Here is a 21,599-nt window from a genome sequence, read left to right on the forward strand (position 1 = left end):
TTGATCATCCCAGGACCCCTGCTGTCTGCGGAGGTCCCTCCTCTATTGAGAGAGGAAGATTAAACTTTCTAGGTTGCAACTTGCCAAACAATGGCAGAGTCATTTTTAACATTAAAAATAAAACTGGGCTCCAATAAAGATGTTAAAATAAATAAATAAATAAATAAATAAATAAATAAATAAATAAATAAATAAATAAATAAAACGGGGCCCTTAATTCCTAAATCGGTCCTCACCTTCTTTCTTCTGGGATGCTCTCCAACAGCATTTGAAGGAAATCCTGGAATAAGAAAAAAGCAAATCATTAAAGATGTCCATCAGTAAATAACCCTGCTCAGAGTCATGCCAGAGACTGAGAGTTCCCAGCTGCTGACAGCTCACCTGCTAGGGAAGGTAGGCCGATACTGAATTATTAGGCTATATACTCAATTTATTAATTTACCAGGGCTTCAATCCAATCAGTTACAACCACAAACAAATTGAAAAAAGGAACGTTTGTTATTTTGTCCTAACCCAACAGTTGATTTCATTTCATGTTTAACTATTTTCAAAAGGCTGGCCAGAGCATAAAGCACTATCCCTCTCTACTTAACCATGCTCTACTCTTTGTGAGCTTTCCCTGGAGATCCTATTACACACTGAATAATCTCAGCTCTGGGAGGCTAGTAACTAACAGCTTTTTTGCATTGCTCTATGGACAATAAAGACGAAAATCAAGACAATTAATATCCCAGTGGAGGAAAAAAGATGTCACAATTCCAGAAATAGTTCACGGGCCCTTGCCTCCATCTGCAGCCTCTTCTGGCGCCACTGTGCAAGTCCTCAATTGTTTGACATTTAAGATGTTTCAAGAATAGATTTTTTTTTTAACCTAAAGGCATGACTTACACACAAACCCATTTTATCCTTTACTATGGAGAATTTCAAACGCATTCAAAAGTAGCAAAAAAGCGTAATTACCTTCACGTACCCATTATCCCACAGCCAATCTGCCCCATCCACTTACCTACCTCCTGTATTATTTAGAAGTTAATCGCAAACATTACATAATTTCACCAATCAATGTTGCAGTAAATATCTCTAAAAGATAAGGCATCTTTTAAAACATAACCACAATACCAGAAGACCTAAAAAATATTCACACACGAATGTTCAAAATCACATTTATATTTAATTTGCATCTTGTGTGTTGTGACCAATCTTTTTACCCCACCTAACACTGGAATCTTGATTTGGTCTCAACTAGGTTTGACAGATAAAATATAGGATGCTCAGTTAAGTTGGGGGCATATTTACAATAAAAAGTTATTTGTTCTTTATCTGTTATGGGGGTTGTACATTTTTATTTGCTAAATGGGTAAGTCTAGTGTCAACCCTCCCTCATCTGAAGGTTTGATAAGATACATTTTGGATAAGTACAGAACACGAAACAAACAAGAACAATGTTTAACTTTCTAGAGGCTTGATATTGCGCAATAAATAAGACCTATACATGAAGGTTTTCTTTCAATAAATTGAAAACAACCCTTCAAACTGGTCCTTTAAAGAGGGCACATGTGTAAGCCCAGATGACCAAATATGACACTGCTGAATGAGCATCCCTCCAGACTGAAACGCCCACCCCAACCAAGTCTGCAGATCCAGGGTCAGCACAGGGCTCTGATGAGATCCATTTAACTCAGAGCGTGAGGTGCCAGCAGCAGTGCAGACCGTCGTATTACAAACAGATGGAATTACACAGGAATAGAAATCTGCAAACAATTTGTATGACAAGGGTGTTCTTTTACTATCATGGCATTAAGCACAGCCATCACTACACTGGTGAAGCCAGCCATCACTTCCTACGTGTTTATGGGTGGCTAGGTCCATTTCTTCCAGAGGCAAAAATCTTCCTATTAAGAGCAGTAGTGAAAGATTTATTTCTTGCAACCTCTGTTCTTCTTCTAAGACTCTACTTGCCTATTGCTGCTTCACCCAAAATAAACAATACAAATACAACAAAACTAATATTAAAAACATGTATCAGTCCATGCACCCCAATGTTCAGAGCAGCACTATTTACAATAGCCAAGATATGGAAGCGACCTAAGTGACCATCAACAGATGGATAAAGTATTACTCAGCCATAAAAAAGAATAAAATAATGCCATTTGCAGCAACATGGATATACCTAGAGATTATCATACTAAGTGAAGTAAGTCATACAGAGACAAATATTATATGATATCACTTATATGTGGAATCTAAAAAAATAATACAAATGAACTTATTTACAAAACAGAAACAGACTCACAGACACAGAAAACAAACTTATGGTTACCAAAGGGGAAGGGGGGGAGTGATAAATTAGGAGTTTGGGATCAGCAGATACACACTACTATATTACACACTACTATATATAAAATAGATAAACAACAAGGTCCTACTATATGGCACAGGGAACTATATTCAATATCTTGTAGTAATTTATGATGGAAAAGAATCTGAAAAAGAATATCTGAATCACTTTGCAGTACACACCAGAAACTAATACAACATTGTAAATAAACCATACTTCAATTAAAAAAAAAAAAAACATGTATCAGTCAAAATGGAAGGGGACAACCCCAAATAGAATAATGCACCTGCAGTGGGTATATTGAGAAAAAATACCAAAGGAAACAAAAGCAATATTTAGAATGCAAAGAAGTATTTTTGACTGAGGTTCTTAGAGTCATTATTTTTATTATTTTAATAATTATTTTGTAAAAAAAAAGTTGAATTAGAAATTAATTTTTCATAATCTATCATTAGATTACTTTGCAGATATTTCATTGGCTTAATGACAGAATTCTTGCTTCTTAAAAATCCAAGTACTGTAATTATGATTTCTTATAATTTTACTTCATTACCTCCTTATAGTCCGTAACAACTTATCCCACATTTGTCCAGTAATTTATGCCCAATTATGTGGGGGGAAAATTACATTAACTCAATGACAAGGGGGAGAATTTAATTGCATGAGAAGCAGGAAATCCAGAGTTAACCTTAATTCTGCCCTTTTGCATTTTCCAATTACAATTGGATCTTTCTTTACAAAACTGCAGAGTGCAATGTTTCAGATTTTGTGTGAATACAAGAAAACTGCAGGAAGTCCCCAAGAAACCCTGCTTCATTTTTTAAGAAAGATAACTGTCCCGCTTCTTAGCAGGTGGCCATCTGCCTCTTCCTGTCTCAGAGCTGAGACCTGCAGGCCACACAGCAGCTAGCTGAAGGCTGCCAACCAATGCTGAGGATGATGGGTCTAAGGGATCACCCTGGGTCACAAAAAACCAATACCTCAAGCATCTCTAAGACACGATGCCTGTATTTCCACAGGCTATGGGAATGTTTGTCTACAGTGCTAGACATTCTTCTCTGTGCTATGCTCCATCCAATCCAAGAAGACACTTGGTCTCATCCAGGCAGTCTTTGTATCATCAGTGGAATCAACTCAACTGGCCCTTTGTATTCCTTTCATAGACATAATCTTAACCACAAAATGCTAGTTTTCCTGGTTCTAGTCATAAATTGGCATATACTCCTGGGGTGGATCCATCATAGAAGCCTTTCCCCATTCTCCACAACAGAATGTTATAAAAAGAAAGATGTCTCTTATGATTATTCCTTCCCTTACCACCTCTTTTCAGTTTTCATCTGTCTTCACTCTTCCCTTCAGCATGTTGGCACTTTTATAAAAACAACTTACAGATATCAATTGGACAAGGAGGGTTTTCTTTCAAGGCTGATTCTAGGATCACTGACAGGATCTAAGACACTGACTTGATCTAGGATCACTGACAAAAAGTCAGCTAGCAACAAATACTAGGGGTCCCAGTTTCTTACCACTAGAGTATGCCTGAAAAAAATTAAAGCCAAAGACAAAAGCAACAGCAACAACAACAAACCTGCTGTTTTGACAGTGGGTCGGGGTGAAATTTTATCTGGATCCCTGACAGTTGTTACAAGCCCACACTCTAGTTGAAAAACACATGCCTTGGGAATTTTTTTTTCATTTCTTATTCTCCTAATAATCTATATACTAATCAGGTCAGTCCCAGACAGCTTCTTTTGATTATCACCTAACAACACTAAATTAAGCATTACAATTAAAAAAAAACTACACCGATTTCGGCACATGACTAATTTGGTAATTATTTTTTAGTCCTGGTGAAAGTATTCAACAAAAAGCAGGCGCATGTAGATTCTACTGGATAAACTGACACTGGCTTGATAATTACACAGGATTAGGGATTTCTGTCAGACGTTTTATGAGTAATTACTATGGTCATAGGGAAGGGGGAGGTAGGAGAGGCAAAACAAATAATCAAAATGTTGAAATAAGGACAGTGTTGGCAGCATAAGAACTGAAAAGGAATGAAATGGTCAGGAATAAGTCATTGTTAAGCTCAAGAGAGCAATTTTAGTTGGGAGGTAGAAAGATGATAATTCTGAAATACTGGGCAGATGAGGTATTCGGAAAGGAAAGGATTCAAAAGTAAACTGGAAAAAGAAGAAACTGAGGAACTTCTGAGTAAAGAAACTGAATCATGGTCTTCCTCATCAATAACTAACTAGCAATATAAACAAAAACACAATCCATTAAAAAAAGTTAGCAAAAACTTCATCAGCAGCATCCAAACAAGGAAAGAATACAGCTTGTGGCATAAACTTCAAAGAGACAACTAAAGAAGAAACGTAAGATTCCAACACAGCCTCCATCCCTCCCTCTGTACCACCCCCTCCCTCATGCTTAGCAGGAGTGGTACTGGTGAATTGCCCAAACCCCACAAATTCTCACAAATACCCACACATTTGGAAAGAAACAGGAATATCTTTATTTTTCCTCTCTTTTTGACTGTGAAGGGACTGAAAAATGTTTGCTCAAGTGAGATGAGCAAAACCTGGGAAATAAACAACTGAGGATGACACTCTCATGAACTGTATAGGTTCTAGGGCTCCAGGCTGAATTGGAAGAACAATATGAATTGAGAGAGTACCTGCAATGGAAAAAAGTGGCACTCAAGTTAGGTGAAGAGAATCTCGGCTGGGGACCTTTAACAAAATTGCAAGAGTCAGTGGAGCCAAATTCTTACAACAAAGGCTGTATACAGCTCCAGAGGAGCTCTTCCCCTCCACCTTCTCCATGCATAATATCCAAACTTCAAACCGTAGCTCAGAGGGGAAGAAAAACATTCCCAAGACAAGTTGCAAAAGAAATCAAGGATAATGTTCCAATACATATGAGAATAAACAGAAGGTCAGGACAGTGCAACTCATGCTGAGAATGAGCCAGAAGAAAAGTATGGCAACTATGCAAACTAATACAACATAAACCCACAAAAAGAGAGAGACAGAAACAAGAAGCATAGCATAAAAGACAAAGAATCCAGTCTTGAAGAAAACATAATCCAAGGCACAGAAGAAAATTCTCCACGAATGCTTTACACTAAAATATAAATTAAAAGAAAATAATAAGAGCATAAATTCAGTAAAATGAAAGCTCAGACAAGACGACAAAACAACTAAACGAGAGGAAGAGATTTCAAAGCAAAGGGAATAAATTAGGGACCAAAATAATCACTACACAAGCATTAATAAAACAGAAACATCAAGGAAAAGAATAGCTATTAAAGAAAAAAATCAATAATAATTTTATAATAATAACATTAATAATAAAAAACAATATTGCTTGAGATAAACATATACTATAAAGAACAAAAAGACAAAAGCGACTAGAAAACAAGTACGGTGGACAAAGATGACATAACATACAGATAACCAGTAACCTTGAAATTCAGAATCCTGCAAGGGAAAAAAAAAATGAATGTGTTCAAAGATACAATTAAGACAATTTTACTGAAAGAAGGAAGAATAGATTCTGAGTCTAAAAATGCACAGTGTTTTCCAGGAAAAAAACTGATGCAGACTCATGGTCACCAAGCCACTTTTGATTAAATTACTAAACATCAATGGTAAAGAATTCTTCTGTCATCTGAGTGGTATAAAGAGAAAAAAATAGACTGACTTTGAAAGTTTCAACAGCAGTATTTAATGCCAGAAGGCAGTTGAGCAATAGCCACAAAGTTCTGAGGAAATGAAAGCATGACCCAAGAATATTATACCCAGACAGTTTGTAATTCAAATACAAAGGCAACAGGCAAACATCCTCAAGCAACTTGAACATCAATTTGCTAACAAAATTTAGCCAAAGAGGAGTTGAATCAAAATAAAACATTCATGAATATAGAAGCGTGGTAAAATGACTGTTAGTGAATACTGAAATCCTTTACATACAGAGCTAGGGCTATGCAATGTGAAAATTATATTGTAGTAACAACACACACTATAAATGATATAAATCTCTTAACTATGTAAAAATATTAATTAAGAACAATCTAGAATTGGGGGAAAAGTAGTTGAAGTACATAACTACTGGTTTCCTCATCTTTTACATAAGAGAAAAAACTGATGCTTTCTAAAAATAAGATATATATCTAAAGAGAAAAAAACTAGCAATTTCAATCTCTTAAAGATTTTCTGTAATTGAAGAATCTTTTAGGAAATGATCTCTCTTATATTTCTCTGAAGTTCAAGAAAGTCTTTTATATTCACTTTAGTTTCTTTTTCATGTGTTAAATCCAAGTAAAATGAAATTTAAAACATTTCATTAAAAAGCACATATAATATAATCATATTTTTAGAAAATTATTTCTAAATATGTCTTTGTATCTATACATGTGTGTACAATCATACACAAACACACATACATATGTACTATATGCCCATATACACATAGATACGTGTATACATATCATATATAATATATAGAAAGAGAGAAAGAAATGGAGTGCAATTTCTAGAATGATGTTCACCTAATATTAATTATAGGTAATTATGGATGGTGAGATTTTGAATGATATTTTACATTCTTCTTTGTACTTTTCTGTACCGCTTATTACTTTTTTTTTATAATGAGTATGTGTCAGTCGAAAAAGCAATAATTTCCAAACTTGCTATGGGACTGGCAGAAGGACGACTGGATATTCACATGCCAAAGAATGAAGCTGAACCATCTACCTCACACTGTATACAAAAATTAACTCAAAATGGATAAGAGACCTAAATATAAGAGCTAAAATACAAAGCCCTTAGAACAAAACATAGGCGTAACTTTTAATTAGGCAAGAAGATATTTGCAAATCATTTATCTGATAAGGGACTTGAATCTAGAATATATAAAGTACTCTTACAACTCAATAAAAGACAACCCAAATAAAAAATCAGCAAAGGATCTCAATAAACGTTTCTCCAAAAAATATATACAAATGTCCAATAAGTCCATGAAAAACTCCTCAGCATAGTTACCAGAAAAATGCAAATTAAAACCACAATGAGATACCACTCACACTCACTATGATGGCTATTATCAAAAAAACCAAAACAACAAGTGTTGGTGAGGATGTGGAGAAATTGGAACCCTTGTGCATTGCTGGTGAGAATGTAAAATGGTGCAGCCCTTGTGGAAAACAATATGGCAGTTGCTCAAAAAATTGAATACCACATAATCTAGCAATTCCACTTCTAGGTATATATTCAAAAGAATTGAAAGCAGGGACTCAAACAGATATTTGTACACTAATGTTCATAGCAACATTATTCACAAGGGCCAAGAGGTGTAAATAACCCAAGTGTTCATTAATGGATGAATCGATAAACCAAATGTGGTATATGCATACAATGAAATATTGATAGGAAGGAAGGAAGGGAATTCCCTGATGGTCCAGTGGTTAGGACTCTGCACTTTCACTGCTGAGGGTTCAATCCCTGGTCGGGGAACTAAGATCCCGCAAGCTGTGTGGCGCGGCCAAAATAAATAAATAAATAAATAAAAATAAAAAGGAAGGAAATTCTGATACATGCTATAACATGGATGAACCTTGAAGACATTTTGCTAAGTGAAACAAGCCAGATACAAAAGGACAAATATTGTATTATTCCATTTGCGTGAGGTACCTAGAGTAGTCAAACTCAGAGACAGAAAATAGAATGGTGGTTGCCAGGGACTGAGGGGAGGAAAGAATGTGGAGTTATTGTTTAATGGATACAAGTTTCATTTGGGGAAGATTAAAATGTTCTGGAGATGCATGGTGGTGACAGTTGCACAGCAATGTCAATGTATTGATAATGCACTAACTATACACTTAAATATGGTTAAAATGGTAAATTTTCTTATGTATATTTCATCACAATTTAAAAGGTTAAAAAGTAAAATTAAAAAAGAGAAATGAGGTACTGATACCTGCTACAACATGAACCTTGAAGACATTATGCTAAATGAAAGAAGCCAGTCACAAAAGGCCGCATATTATATGACTCCATTTATACGGAATGTCCAGAATAGGCAAATCCATAGAAAGTAGGTTAGTGGTTGCCTACAGCTGGTGGGAGGTGGAAATGGAGCAGTGACTGCTAATGGGTGTGGGGCTTCTTTTGGGGGTGATGAAAATGTTCTGGAATTAGAGAGCAGTCATGGTTGCACAACTTTGTGAATACACTAAAAACCACTGACTTGTACACTTTAAAAGGGTGAAATTTATGGTGTGTGAATTATATGTCAATAAAGCTGTTATGAAAAAACAATAAAGCTATAATTCAGAAGAGTTTAACAAAAGTAAAATTGAACAATTTGGTGGAGGGAGCACGAAGTGTTCCATGGGAAGCGGATATCAGAGCCTCAGAAGTCACAGTAAACCCAACGCTCCTTCAGTGCAGCAGTATCTTGGTGAGAAGTGGTTTGGGCTATTCAGTCAACTGATCATATAAGACTCCTGAGCCAGTTTTCAAGCTGCCTTTCCAAATACATGTTTAGGAATACCGCCCCCCTCCCCTCAAGCAAAGAATAAGAAGAGGGTAGAGACACGGAATGGGTATCTAGTTTTGTTACACTCATGCTATTCCTTGCACATATGTTCAGATTATACATGTACATCCTTTACATCTAACATTGTGCACAGTTTGACTTCAAAACTGTATATGAGCACAACTGTCAAAAATCAAAAATACACATCAGTCCAATCTGTGCTGGGACTGCATCCTTTATTCTCTATCAGCCACGAGCACTGTTTTCAGAGCCTCTCCCTCTTTGTTAACTTTCTTGCTATGTGCAGCTCGGCCTGACACCCGTATAAACTGACAGAGTCTCTCTCCGACAGTTTTGTGGCCAGACTGTCTGAATATTTCAGTGTATCTTGTCTTTAATCTATTTGTTTATCAAATATATATGGTGTATGTACTGTGTGTGAATCATATACTAAGTACTGGTGAAATAAAGTACTAGTACTTAGTACTGGTGTGGCCTTGTTGAGCTTATACACAGAATGGAGGAGAGAGAAAAGAAACAATGGACCTGTAAAGGAAAATATAATCGTGAAGAATGGTGATGGCAATGAAGGCAATGAAAAAGGCAAAGGTTAGAGAAGAGCTGGGTGAATGCATATCTGCTCAGCTGGAGTGACTCTGAGATTGTGGCACTGACGCTGAGACAAAGGATGAGGAGCCAACCTTGCAAAGCTCATTCCAGGTGGAGGGGAGAGCAGGATTGTTTCGTTTTTGTTTTCAAGGTCACTTAAGGTGCAACTACCCACATCACTGTGCACAGGACAGCTTTGGGTTACAGTCTGTCCTAAACTACGTGGAGATCACCCTCCTGGAAACAACACTTCCCTGTGTCCACTTCATTAACTTCCTATTTTGCCTATTGTATTAAAATTTCCCTACTTTTTAAAATTCACATCATCTAGTCACCACAAGCTACACCTCCTCCAATTGTATATCATGGACTCACAAGGACTTGTAAATTACCTGGGAAAGAATCAGCTGCCCATGAAATGTGTGCACAAACTTTCTTAAAAATGAAAAATAGGTGTCATCTCCAAGTCTTTTGGCAAGGAACCGGAGAAGGAAATAGCCCTAAAAGAAAGGAAGAAGAAAAAAAGATACTTATCATGTGTTCATCAGAAAAATGCTTACAAAGTCAACTCTAACCTACCCACCAGCACCTTATGCTCATCTAGAAAGTTTGGCCTGACCTGTCCCAGGCAGCCCTTTATATTCTTACCAGTAAGGTCGAGTCTGGTACTTAAGGACCAACTACTCTGCTTTCAACTGATCTATTAATGGTATCACCATCTTGTTTATCCTTGGCTTACATGAAGCCTGGATGTCCATCATGGACCAGAAGGGAAGAGGGGCCCAGCTCCTCTCTCCCTCAGCTATCAGGAAAGGCCTTTACAACTTAGAATACTTTTTTAAATCACTCCTATCTTCTAGGCGGAACCTGACAGCAATTTTAAGATTCTGCTCTTCGAAGCTGACATGAAGCAGGGAGAAGGGAGGTACAGGGAAGGGAACAGTTCAGCTTCCTTTGATTCATGCCTCATTATTTGGGTACGAAATGCTTTAACTATTGGACAATCAGAATCTGCTCAGTCAAATGTCATTACAATGTTGATGATTTTTTTGTTTTGCCCCAACCATGTTACTAACCTTCACTGTTTATATGTAAAATCTAAAAAGTGCTGCACCATAATAACTGGCTACTGCCACTCAGATATGCTTACCTTTAAATAATGAACCTGCATGAAGACCTTCTCCGGATTGAGCCCGTGTTTGATGACAGATGATCCTGAGTCACTCACATGGCCAGTTTTCTCTTTATTGGGTCTAAAATGATGCAGTAAAATTTTCTTTAAGTATAGCATATTCTTAACTAATTAGACCATAATATCGCCTTATTTCTTATTTTCAGACTTGCCCAACAGCGTCTTAATTCTACTCAATAGTACCAGGTATAATTTAAAATGGTTTATGTTATAAATGCATATACTGAATAGGGAGGGATTTATATCTGGGTTGGCAACCTGAGGTTGGCTACTGGCAGTATTCTACATCATCTTATCCAAGATTAAATCTTGCCAGACCCTCAAGGAATCTCAGCTCCAACATGAATTATTTAAGAAACTATACACTTTTCTTTTGGTGGGAATGTTGGACTGGGAAATGCAATGGAAAATGTAGCTTTACTTGGAAGAGTAAAGAACTTACATCTTTTCCAAAAAATTCTGAAAGCCCCAATGTTATCTACTTCTCTTGATTTGCATTTAGTAATTAAGGCTCCTTTAAGATATATTCATACTCTAAAGCCATTTTAGAACCACAAAAACAAAACAAGAAAAGTCACAGAGGCCCATGTTTTTAGAACAGGTAGAGACATTAGTAATCACATGCTTCAACCTCCTCATTTCACAAATGAGGGAAACAGGCACATAGAAATTAAGTCTGTATCCAAGGTCTCACGGCTTGTTTTGATTCATGGCGACATTAAGGATTGAAACCAATGATGTCTCCTTATTATCTATCAGTGTTTTCCATTATGCTCTATGGTTTTAAATATTTTAAAATATTCCCTTAATAAAATATAATTGTGTTACAGTGACAATTCAACAACTAACTAAATTCAAAGTAAGTGACAAGGTATTTACAGCTTTTAGCTGTTCGAAAACCAGTCACTTATTGGGCAAACATTGAAGAGCATGTGCTGGGGTGAGGGGAAGGCAAGGGCTGACAAAAGGGCTGGCACATCAGAAAGGAAAGGGGTTATTTTTATTTTTATTTATATATATATATATATATATATATATATATATATATATATATATATATTTAAAGATTTTTTTGATGTGGACCATTTTTAAAGTCTTTATTGAATTTGTTACAATTTTGCTTCTGTTTTATGTTTTGGTTTTTTGGCTGCTAGGCATGTGGGAATCTTAGCTCCCCAACCAGGGATCGAACCCGTACCCCCTACACTGGAAGATGAAGTCTTAACCACTGGACCACCAGGGAAGTCCCCATTTTTATTTATATATTTATTTTTTGTTGCTGTTGTTTTTAAACTTATTTTATTGAGGTATAGTTGATTTACAATGTTGTGTTAATTTCTGCTGTACAGAAAGTGATTCAGTTATACACATATATACATTCTTTTTCATATTCTTTTCCACTATGGTTTATTACAGTACATTGAATATAGTCCCCAATGCTATACAGTAGGACCTTGTTGTTTATCCATCCTATATATAATAGTTTGCATCTGCTAATCCCAGACTCCCAATCCATTTGTCCCCCACCTCCCTCCCCCTTGGCAACCACAAGTCTGTTCTCTATGTCTGTGAGTCTGTTTCTGTTTCATAGACAAGTTCACTTGTGTCATATTTTAGATTCTGCATATAAGTGATATATGGTATTTGTCTTTCTTTCTGACTTACTTCACTTAGTATGACAATCTCTAGATCCATCCATGTTGCTGGAAATGGCATTATTTCATTCCTTTTTATGGCTGAGTAGTATTTCATTGTATATATAGCGAGGGGTTGTTTTTTAAAGGTAGTTAGTGTTACAAAGTACACAGCATTTGGAATCGGAGAGACCTAGTGTTGACTCTCAATCCTACTCCTTACTACCTGTTACTTAGTAGCAGTTTACTTAAATTCTCTAATCCTCAATTTACTTACTTGCAAAAATGAGGATAACCTTACCTATCTCCCCAGGTCACCTGGGGAATAACTGAAATAATACATGCAAAGCCCTTAGCAAGGGCTGGGGATACAGAAATTACTCAATAAACTTAATAAAATTTTCTAAAGTTAGCAATAAATATTGCTAAATTCAAGGTTGGTCATCTGATGTTAGAGGCAATAGATTTCAATGGTTCATCCCCTTAATCCTATATGCCCGCAGACAAACATGGAAGGGTGCTGGACCTGAATGGCAGTGCCTGAGGATGACCCAGTTTGCCAAATCAGTCCCTTTGCAGTGTGCTCTAGCTGCCGAGCAAAGAATCCCTGATTAAGTCTCTGCTGAATGTTCTAGTACATTATCTCAGCAGACACAGGCTCAGAACCAGCAGATACCTAAAGGAGAGACGATGACGACCAGCCACTAGAGCTAACTGCATAGTCTGAATTTTTCTAGTTGATCCCTGACTTACAGACGTGACCATACTTGCAGGAATAACTAGTTAGTCCCTTTCATCTTGATTTAAGACTCCATTGAAAAGCATCAGCTTTATTCCTGCTCTCAAGGTTGTCCTGGAGTTGAGTGTTTTTATAAAGAAAGCCATGCTGGTTTTGATAGGAAAGCCTGCCAGACACCTTGGGGGGAGGAAGACTTCTCAGTGTCAACCTGAATTCAAACCAGTTTTCCCAGCCCCAAGAGAGACAGAGCTGCTGTGAGTTTCTTTTGCCCTTGAGCTCTGAATGGAGACTGTTAGAAGGGGAGGAACACAGAAGACCAACCTAAATCTCTGCTCCAAAGGCTGGTTTCCAGGCTCAAGTTTCAGATGATGACTTTAGTTGGTGCTTTTTTCCTCTGACTAAAAATGTCCTTCCAGAAAGTATCCCTCTCTTACTCTCCTCTTCCACCCTCTCCAAGTGTTCAAGAAAATTCTTTTACGCTGACAGCATCCAAGGCAAATGTACAAATCCCCAAGAGATTCCTTTTAAAGTAGACATGGTGAGGGAGAGGGCAGTGCCCAGGCGAGCTTCGTGAGAAATCAAAGGGGGCGGTTTTTATGAGGAAAAGATACTCCACAAGTGGAAAAAGGGTGACTTCCATTTCTGTGCTATTCTGGTTCTCATAATACCACTTACTCCAAGTCTGTGCAGGGAGACAAAGCACAGAGAGAAAGCAGGAAACAAATGAACTACCACTACCTACAATAATAGATGACTCTCACAGGTGAATGAAAGAAGTCACACCCAAAAAGACTACATACAAATGTATGACTCCAGTTAAATGAAGTCAAAGAACACGCAAAACAGATCTATGAGGATACAGATCAGAATAATGGTTACCTTTGGGAGAGAGTATTAACAGAGTGGGGAAAAAAGAGGAAAGTTTCTGGGATGGTGGGATTAACTCTATGTTAATCTGAGTGGTGCTTTCATGAGGATAAATAGTAGAAATCTATTGAGCCATCTAGAAATATCTGTGCACTATAGTTTATATATATTTCCATTAAAAAGTTAAGAAAAAATAGATGCACATGAAACAGTACACATTTTGTGAGAATAAAATGGAATCAGTCTAGAAAAGGGGCTTTGCTGTTCATGTGCCATGAACACATGACTAGGGTTAACTAAGCTCTCTACACCTGAGGACCAATTAAATAAAAAACTTTTTTAAGGACATTGTAAGAGGCAGGAAGAGCTGTGGCAAATACAATTGGCTCAGTCTACTCCCATTCTCATCCCCCTTCTTTCTTGCCACTTGTACAATTAAGTCTGAAAAGGTAAACACTCACTTTCCAGGTGTCCTTGAAGTTACAGAGAGTCAGAAGACATAGTCCAGGCCAATGAGACAAAAACAGATGTCTGCTGCAGTTGGGAGTGGGGTTCTGGGAAAGCTTTTGCTTTCTTTACAAAAGGGGAAATATGACTAGTACTATTCCTCTTTCCCCCAAACATGGTGGATGGAGCTACAGCAGCCACTTTGCAATCATGAGGCAGCAAACCAACATGCTATGGAGACCCGGATGGAATGAAAGAAGGTAAACAGTCTTTGATAGTACCATTCAGCTGCTGGCCAGCCCAAGACTGCCTGCCTTCACACTCACTGTATGAGAAAAGTAACCCCTATTTGTTTAAGCCAACATTGCTTTACTATTCTATTAGTCGAAGCCAGATTCATTCCTAATGGATGGAGAGTTGAACCAATACTAATAGCTACCATTCCTGTTATCTCCCTGTGCCAGGTACTCTGCCAAGCTTCTTATGTATCATGTCCTTCTACCTTCACAAGAACCTGTGGGGCAGGTACTGTGACGATGCCCATTTAAAAGTGGAGGAAAGTGAGGCCTGGAGACGACCACAAAGCTAGTTAGTGGCAGAATTGAGGCTAGAACCCAGGTCCATGGAACACCAAAGTCCTTGCTGCATTCTGGGGCTTCCCCAAGATCCAGGCCCCCCCAACTCGGTTTTGCCAAAAACTAAGTGGAGAACCTCAGACAACATGTTTACTCTCCCTTAACGCTCAATTTCCTCACCTGTAAAGAGTGTGATGAGGCTCAGATAACATAAAAGCACTTTGTAACGTACAAGTGTTAAGCATCTCTTCAACATTTTACACCAGTGTTTATTTCCTTGGCTGGAATACATGGAATGTGAGAGATCAAGTTACCAAGGTCGTTTGGGCTTAGATGCCCTTGGTTTCTGTTGTACCTGGCACCAAATGTAACAACTGAGATTAGCATGACCTTTCCCTGCCCACCTCCTTCCTTTTCCACTGCACTCACAGAAGCAATATGGACATTTAAAAAGCTGTCAGATGGCAGTGATATTTGATCCACATGATTTGATTTGGAATCAAACCTCCTGAAGAAAGAACCGATTCTGCAGGACTATCGCCAAGGGTGGGATCTGAGAAAACGCCCCTGAAAGGTGCTCAGGCATGTCAGCCTAGGTCTGAACACCTACTGCTCTGCCACAGCCCAGACGGGCCGTCTGCCAGCATTCTCTGTCTTGTACTCCTTGGCAGTAAAAGTGAGAGCCACGAGATAGCTTCATCTATAAACTTGCCACTGTAGTGCTTGAGCCAGGGACGAAGCATCCCAGAAATGAGACAGAAAGGGATTAATCAGCATTCTCACATCTCTGCTCTATCAGTGGCAGCTGCCCCACAAGGTTTGAGGGTCCGGGAGCAGGGCCTCACTCACCCCGAAGTAACAGAGGAAGTTAAATACTACCTTTGTGGAGACCCCTGGAGACCTCTGAGCTCCAAATGCACAAGTGAGATCTCCTGGGGAAGCAGCATAACACACTGGGTTAAGAATCTTGACTCTGCCACTTAAGTGCCACGTAATCTTGAGTGAGTCAGGCAACCCATAAAGGCCAGTCTTCATCTGTAAAAAGGGGACAATGATAGCGACCGTGGCACCTCATTAGGCTGTTGCAGTGTCTAAAAGTGCTTAGCCAGAGTGCCTGTTGGCATTTTGTAAGCACAATATAAATGATGCTTATCTCGTCATAATGAATACTGATTGGGGTCAGGGAGTGCCAGCTAAGCCTTCCTCTGACAGGCAAAGACGTTAGAAAAACATCACCCTATAGTTACGTGTGTACGATGTTATCGTTGGGGGAAGCAAGGGGAAGGGTACACAGGAACTCTATTATTTCAGTAACTACTTGTGAGTCTAAAATTATTCCAAAATAAAAAGTTTTTTTAAAAAAGACTAGGCACATAAATGTGGCCGTACACCTTCCCTTTGCGAGACCCCCGATTTTGAGTATAAACCTTTCAGGGGCTGGTCTGTAAGCCTGCTCCTTGTTGCATCATCATCAGAAAACAAATAAAAAGAAACAACAAATTTCAGGTGTTACTTAAAATTCTAGAAAGCTAGGTATGGGCGTATTCCTGACACCCCTCCCCCCCCCCCCCCTAGTCTATACCACTCTGTGAAAAGATTACTAAAATTTTGGGTGAAAAATGGAGGCAGAATGATTGAAAGTACAGGAATTTTATGTCCTCCATTTGTTTTTGCAACAATTTTTCCATCTATAAAATGTGTATAATGAACACTCGCCACTGCCTTGCCTTTGGACAGTGCTACCAAAGAGAACTGGACAAAAGGCTGTGCACATCTTTAACTGATGAAGCTGTATCGTGTCAAAGCTACTGGTGTTTGGCAAGTTTGATTATCTGTGTGCTTTTCACAATGGATTTAACAGCTACCCAGCATGAAGGTTTTTCCCATCGGGGACCAGTATCCTATAGCAAACACAGCAAGATATCACTCCAGTGCTGAAAAAGGCAATTGATAAAATGATTTAAGACAGAAAGAGACATCTCTCCAAGGAGCCACAGGAAAGTGAAGAAGGTATATTCTGTCCCCTGATGGTGAAAGGAGAAGTCAGCTGCTGACGAGGGTGACATGAAAAGACTCTGTAGTTAGAACTGCGGAAAACACAAAAAACTCCTCAAATTTTGCTAAGCAGGGCAGGGAAATGAACGGTGAAACTTAGAAAAGCAGGAAGTAATGAGCATTAATAAAAACCGAAAATAGTCCTCAGGTTTTGAATGGCCATAAATCAGAAATTCCTTTCTAAGAAATGAAATCCCCCAAAAAAGAAAAAAACATGGAACAGACTAATACAATAGTCTGAGCAGTATACCATCATATTCAACACACCAAGAGGTAATTTGCACATGTTTTCAAAGGAGACGAAGAAGAAAACAGAGAGCAAGGAGTGCCCCGGAGGTTTCTGATAAGGTGGGTTGTCAGAGGACATGCACAAAAGAGGAAAGGGGGGATGATGGAGAAAGCTCACTACAAGAGATGGGAAGCAGTAAAATCATTGCCAGGAAGGCAGAAATTCAGAATGAGCCGGTGCTAAGGGAGAGTGCCCAGGGCAACAAAAAGGGCTTTTGAAGTGATGTTTGGAGCCTAAAGAAGACCAGGTGTTAAGGGGTGACAGAACGAATAGAACTACTTGACTCCCACTTTGCTTCAACTTTCCTGCCAAGGAGAATAATTTTCAAACTATACATGGTAGAACAAGCACTGTTATGTGGGAACTGATGTTTCATACTTGGGAACTGATCCTTGGTACCGGTGGAGAGGGCTCCTTCATCCTTTAAAGGAGTTCTGACTCCAGGACCAGGTGAGGGACATGCCACAGCTTGGAAAACTTCCATCTGCAATCACAGGCCCCTGGAGGTGTCAAATCATGGAGACGATGGGAAGGGGGCTGATGGAGATAGACAAATGTCATTCTGATTGCAAAGGAAGAGGGAATAAGAGGAGGGGAGGCAAAATTTGTGACTAGGTATTGAACAGATAGTTTGTGAGCACTTAGAAAATGATGGACTGCAAGGAGGTTGCATGGGATCTTGAGGGCCACTTCCAGAAATTCACTGTGGGTATCAGGCATCCTGACTTCTGGCAGCTGGCAGAATGGATGTGGTGGTTAGCATATGGTGGCTGTTTCATGGCTTTATAGAAGGTTCAGAAACAGAACCCCAAGGCTGTTGATTAATTACTTGCTATAACCAGGAGGGAGTCCTTAGGGCTGTGCCCAAGGAATGATGACTTATTGGCTTAACAAATTTGCAAATAAGTCGAGTCTGGAAGTCTAGCTGGTTGACTGACAGCATCTACAGTCAAGAACAGCAACCACAGGCTGGAATGAGGATACAAAATTAATAAAAACAATAGTTAGTAAGGACAATGAGGCTTTTAAAAGTTTGTATTTACCTATGAAAAAGTTTTAGTATATTAAATTGTCTGTAAACTCAACATGTAGCAAGAGGTGATTGATGTGGCTTCCAAAACAATAAACATAATAGTAGGTGGGATCAATAGGAACAATGAGGTGTAACGGGGAGTCCTGCTGGGAACGGGGGCAGACATCATGGAGAGCTGGGCTCTGGAGCCAGACTTGCCTCTGCCCGCATCCTGGCTCTGCCACTCCCTAGCGGTAGAAAGGTGGTCAATTGCTATACGCATCTGCTTCCTCATCTATGAAATGCGGAGGAAGACGGTACTAGTACCTATCTCATAGGGCCATTTTGAGGATTAAATGAGACAAATGTACATAGAGTGCTTAGAATAATGTTTGGCGCATCGGAAGCACTCAATGAATGTAACCAAGGAGAAAAAAATGCATGGGAGTTGAAATGCTAAGACTGCCCTGAGAAGGCGTATGATACTAGGTTTAAAAATGAAATATGGTGTATATGTGAGTGCTTTCAACTAATCCTATTAATGCTTGTCCGTCCTTTCTTTTCTGGATTATCCAGATCAAGGGAAGCAATAATAGTTACACTCTTCACAGGTGTAACCTCAAACAGAGTGCTATATTCAGTTCAGGTGTCACATCTGGAGAAGGCCACTGCCAACAAAGAGAACAACAAGGAACCAAGCCCAAGATGGGAACCATTCTCTCAACCCTGTGACCTAGTGACTAGAAAAGGAAAGACAATGGTCTTCAGACATGTGGACTGTTTGTGTGAGAACAAGGCGAATCCTGTGCAACTCTGGAGGTAAGGGCTAAGAGGACAGGGCAGACTTTATAGGGAGGCAGCTTCCAGCCCGATCCAAGGAAGCCCGTTCTAAGATAAGCTGTTCCCATGCGGAAGCTGCTGCTTGCTGAAGCAGTGAGATCTGGATGCTGGGAATACTCAAGTAGAAGCTAGGTGGCTGTCTGTCAGGGATATGGAAGGCTAGGCAAAATCACTTTTAAGGCCCTTTCTGACCCTAATATTCTATGATTGTATGAGGTAAGAGAGCCCAGAGTATATTTAAGCTGCAGCGTTTAGAAGTAAAACATCATTCATCTGCTGCAGTGGAGTCAGTAAGTTTGCTATGCAGCCTTGGGTTTGCTAAATCCACAAAGGGTGATTTTCATTAAAAAAAAAAAAAAAAAAAACCTAAATGAATTAGAGGAACCATAACTGAATTTTATTCAACCACATATATTCAGAGATAGACTTAGCTAAAGAGTATAGGATCCAAGCAACACAAGGCTCTCATTATCTTTTTTACAGTGTTGTGTTTGAGAGGTGCATATGCAATATACCTGAACTAGTATCCTCATAAGCCGGGTTAAAAAGGGCTAAGGTGATCATAATGAAGCACAGGCTGTCAGTCTGCTCCACACATTCAGAACACAGGAATATACAGAACCTGAAAGTTACAGGAAGCAAAAGTAGAAAGGGTAAAAATGGAAAACTTTTTTTGTAATGTGTCAAAAAAAACTCCATGACTTTATCTTGGAAAGAGACAAATGAGACAAATGCTGACTTCATTTTTACAAGGGGAGATTAGAAGCACGTTTTGAACACTAACAGCATGTGTGGTGCTGTGTGCTGAGATAATGGGAAGGATCGTCTCATCTTATGACTCAAAGAGGAGCAGATGGTCTGTGGGAGCTGGAGAAGGACTTTTCCCTCCTCCGTGGAGGATGGCACAGTGCTGGGGACTTAGAGGTGGCAGCGGGTGCAGGGCTTGCGTGAGTTTGAAGCCCAACACACACCAGGATGTAAAACAGGACGAATAGTTGGGAGAGCAGCTCTGTTCTCAGTCTTGTGGGCAACTGTGTACTATATTTAGGTCTTACATTTAACATTCATACATTAACTCTTCAACACAGTATGGTTAGTAAAAGCAAAAAACTAGAAATTACCAACATGTCCAATGGTTAACAAATGGTTAGTCAGTCATGGAGTGTTCATACCCTGGAATATTCTGGAGCAGTTAAAAAAAAGGACCTGCATGCATCGATAACAGAACAATAGTCAGGACTACAGGGGGTGGAAAAAACTAACACACACACTGGTGCATATACACTTGTACTTGAGGGATGCTTTCTTGGAAGGGAATCATCTCTATGAGGGGTTGTTATACCACAGACACTATGGAGAAGTCTTCCTGCCATCCAGCACTGGAAATGGCTCCTCAGGTCTCATGCAATGCCCTGAGGACAGCAGTTGCCTGCTGCCGTACTTTCTTCTTCCATCTCTCCTTGGACAATTGCTGGTCAACCCTGCTAAGGCTACAGTGATGTTATAAAACATCCAATGATTTCTACCAATCCCTCTCTTTTTTAAACAATTGAGATATAACTTACATATCATAAAATTCACCTTTTGAAACATGTAAAATTCGGTGGTTTTTAGTATACTCACAAGGTTGTACAACCATCGCCAGTACCTAATTCCAGAACAGTTTCATCGCCCCCAAAAGAAACCCTATAAGCAGTCACTTTCCATTTTCTCCTCCTCCCCCAGCCCCTGGTAACCATTAATCTACTTCTTTTCTCTATAGATTTGCCTATTCTGGATGTTTCAGATAAATGGAATCATACAACATGTTGCCTTTCGCGTCTAGTTTCTTTCAGATAGCATAGTGTTTTCAAGATTCATCCATTTTTGTAGCACATATCAGTAGTTCAGTTCCTTCTTATGGCTGATTAATATTCCATTGTATGAATATAACACATTTTATTTACCGATTCATCCCTTACTGGATGTGGGTTGTTTCCACTTTTTGGCTATTAAGAATAATGCTTCTATGAACATTCATGTACACGTTTTTGTATGGACTTATGTGTTTTCATGTCTCATATATACCTAGGAGTGGAATTGCTGGTTTGTATGGTAACCCTACGTTTAACCTTCTGAGGATCTGCTGGACTGCTTTCCAAAGGAGCTGCACCATTTTACATTCCTGCCAACAGTGTATAAGGGTTCTAATTTCTCCAAATCCTCACTAACATTTGTTCTTATCTGTCTTTTTCATTATAGCTATTCTAGTAGGTATGAAGTGATATTTCAATGGGGCTTTGATTTGCATTTCTCTGATGGCTAATAATGTCGAGCATTTTATGTGCTTATTGGACATTTGTTTATCTTCTATGGAGAAATGTCTATTTAGACACTTTAACCATTTTTAAATTGGGTTATTTGCCTTTTCATTGTTGAGTTGTAAGTGTTCTTTATATATCCTGGATACAAGTCCCTCA

At 38.9% G+C, this 21,599-nt stretch overlaps 1 protein-coding gene across 10 annotated transcripts in view; it reads right to left on the minus strand.

Moving 5' to 3' along the window:
- The window catches only part of AOPEP (aminopeptidase O (putative)), a 371,493-nt gene that overhangs the window by 113,627 nt on the left and 236,267 nt on the right, over positions 1-21,599 (minus strand). For all 10 annotated transcript variants that reach the window (XR_009503627.1, XM_059924474.1, XM_059924470.1 and 7 more), the window contains 3 exons: positions 10,641-10,743; positions 9,883-9,990; positions 237-280 (listed from right to left, as the gene is read on the minus strand). Coding sequence is in view for 9 of the 10 variants with exons in the window: in XM_059924474.1 (XP_059780457.1) it covers positions 237-280; positions 9,883-9,990; positions 10,641-10,743 (255 nt within the window). In the remaining variant the exon portion in view is untranslated. The remainder of the gene's footprint in view (positions 1-236; positions 281-9,882; positions 9,991-10,640; positions 10,744-21,599) is intronic.

Source organism: Balaenoptera ricei, chromosome 6 (genome assembly GCF_028023285.1).
Source record: "Balaenoptera ricei isolate mBalRic1 chromosome 6, mBalRic1.hap2, whole genome shotgun sequence".
In the NCBI taxonomy this organism is placed as follows: Eukaryota; Metazoa; Chordata; class Mammalia; order Artiodactyla; family Balaenopteridae; genus Balaenoptera; species Balaenoptera ricei.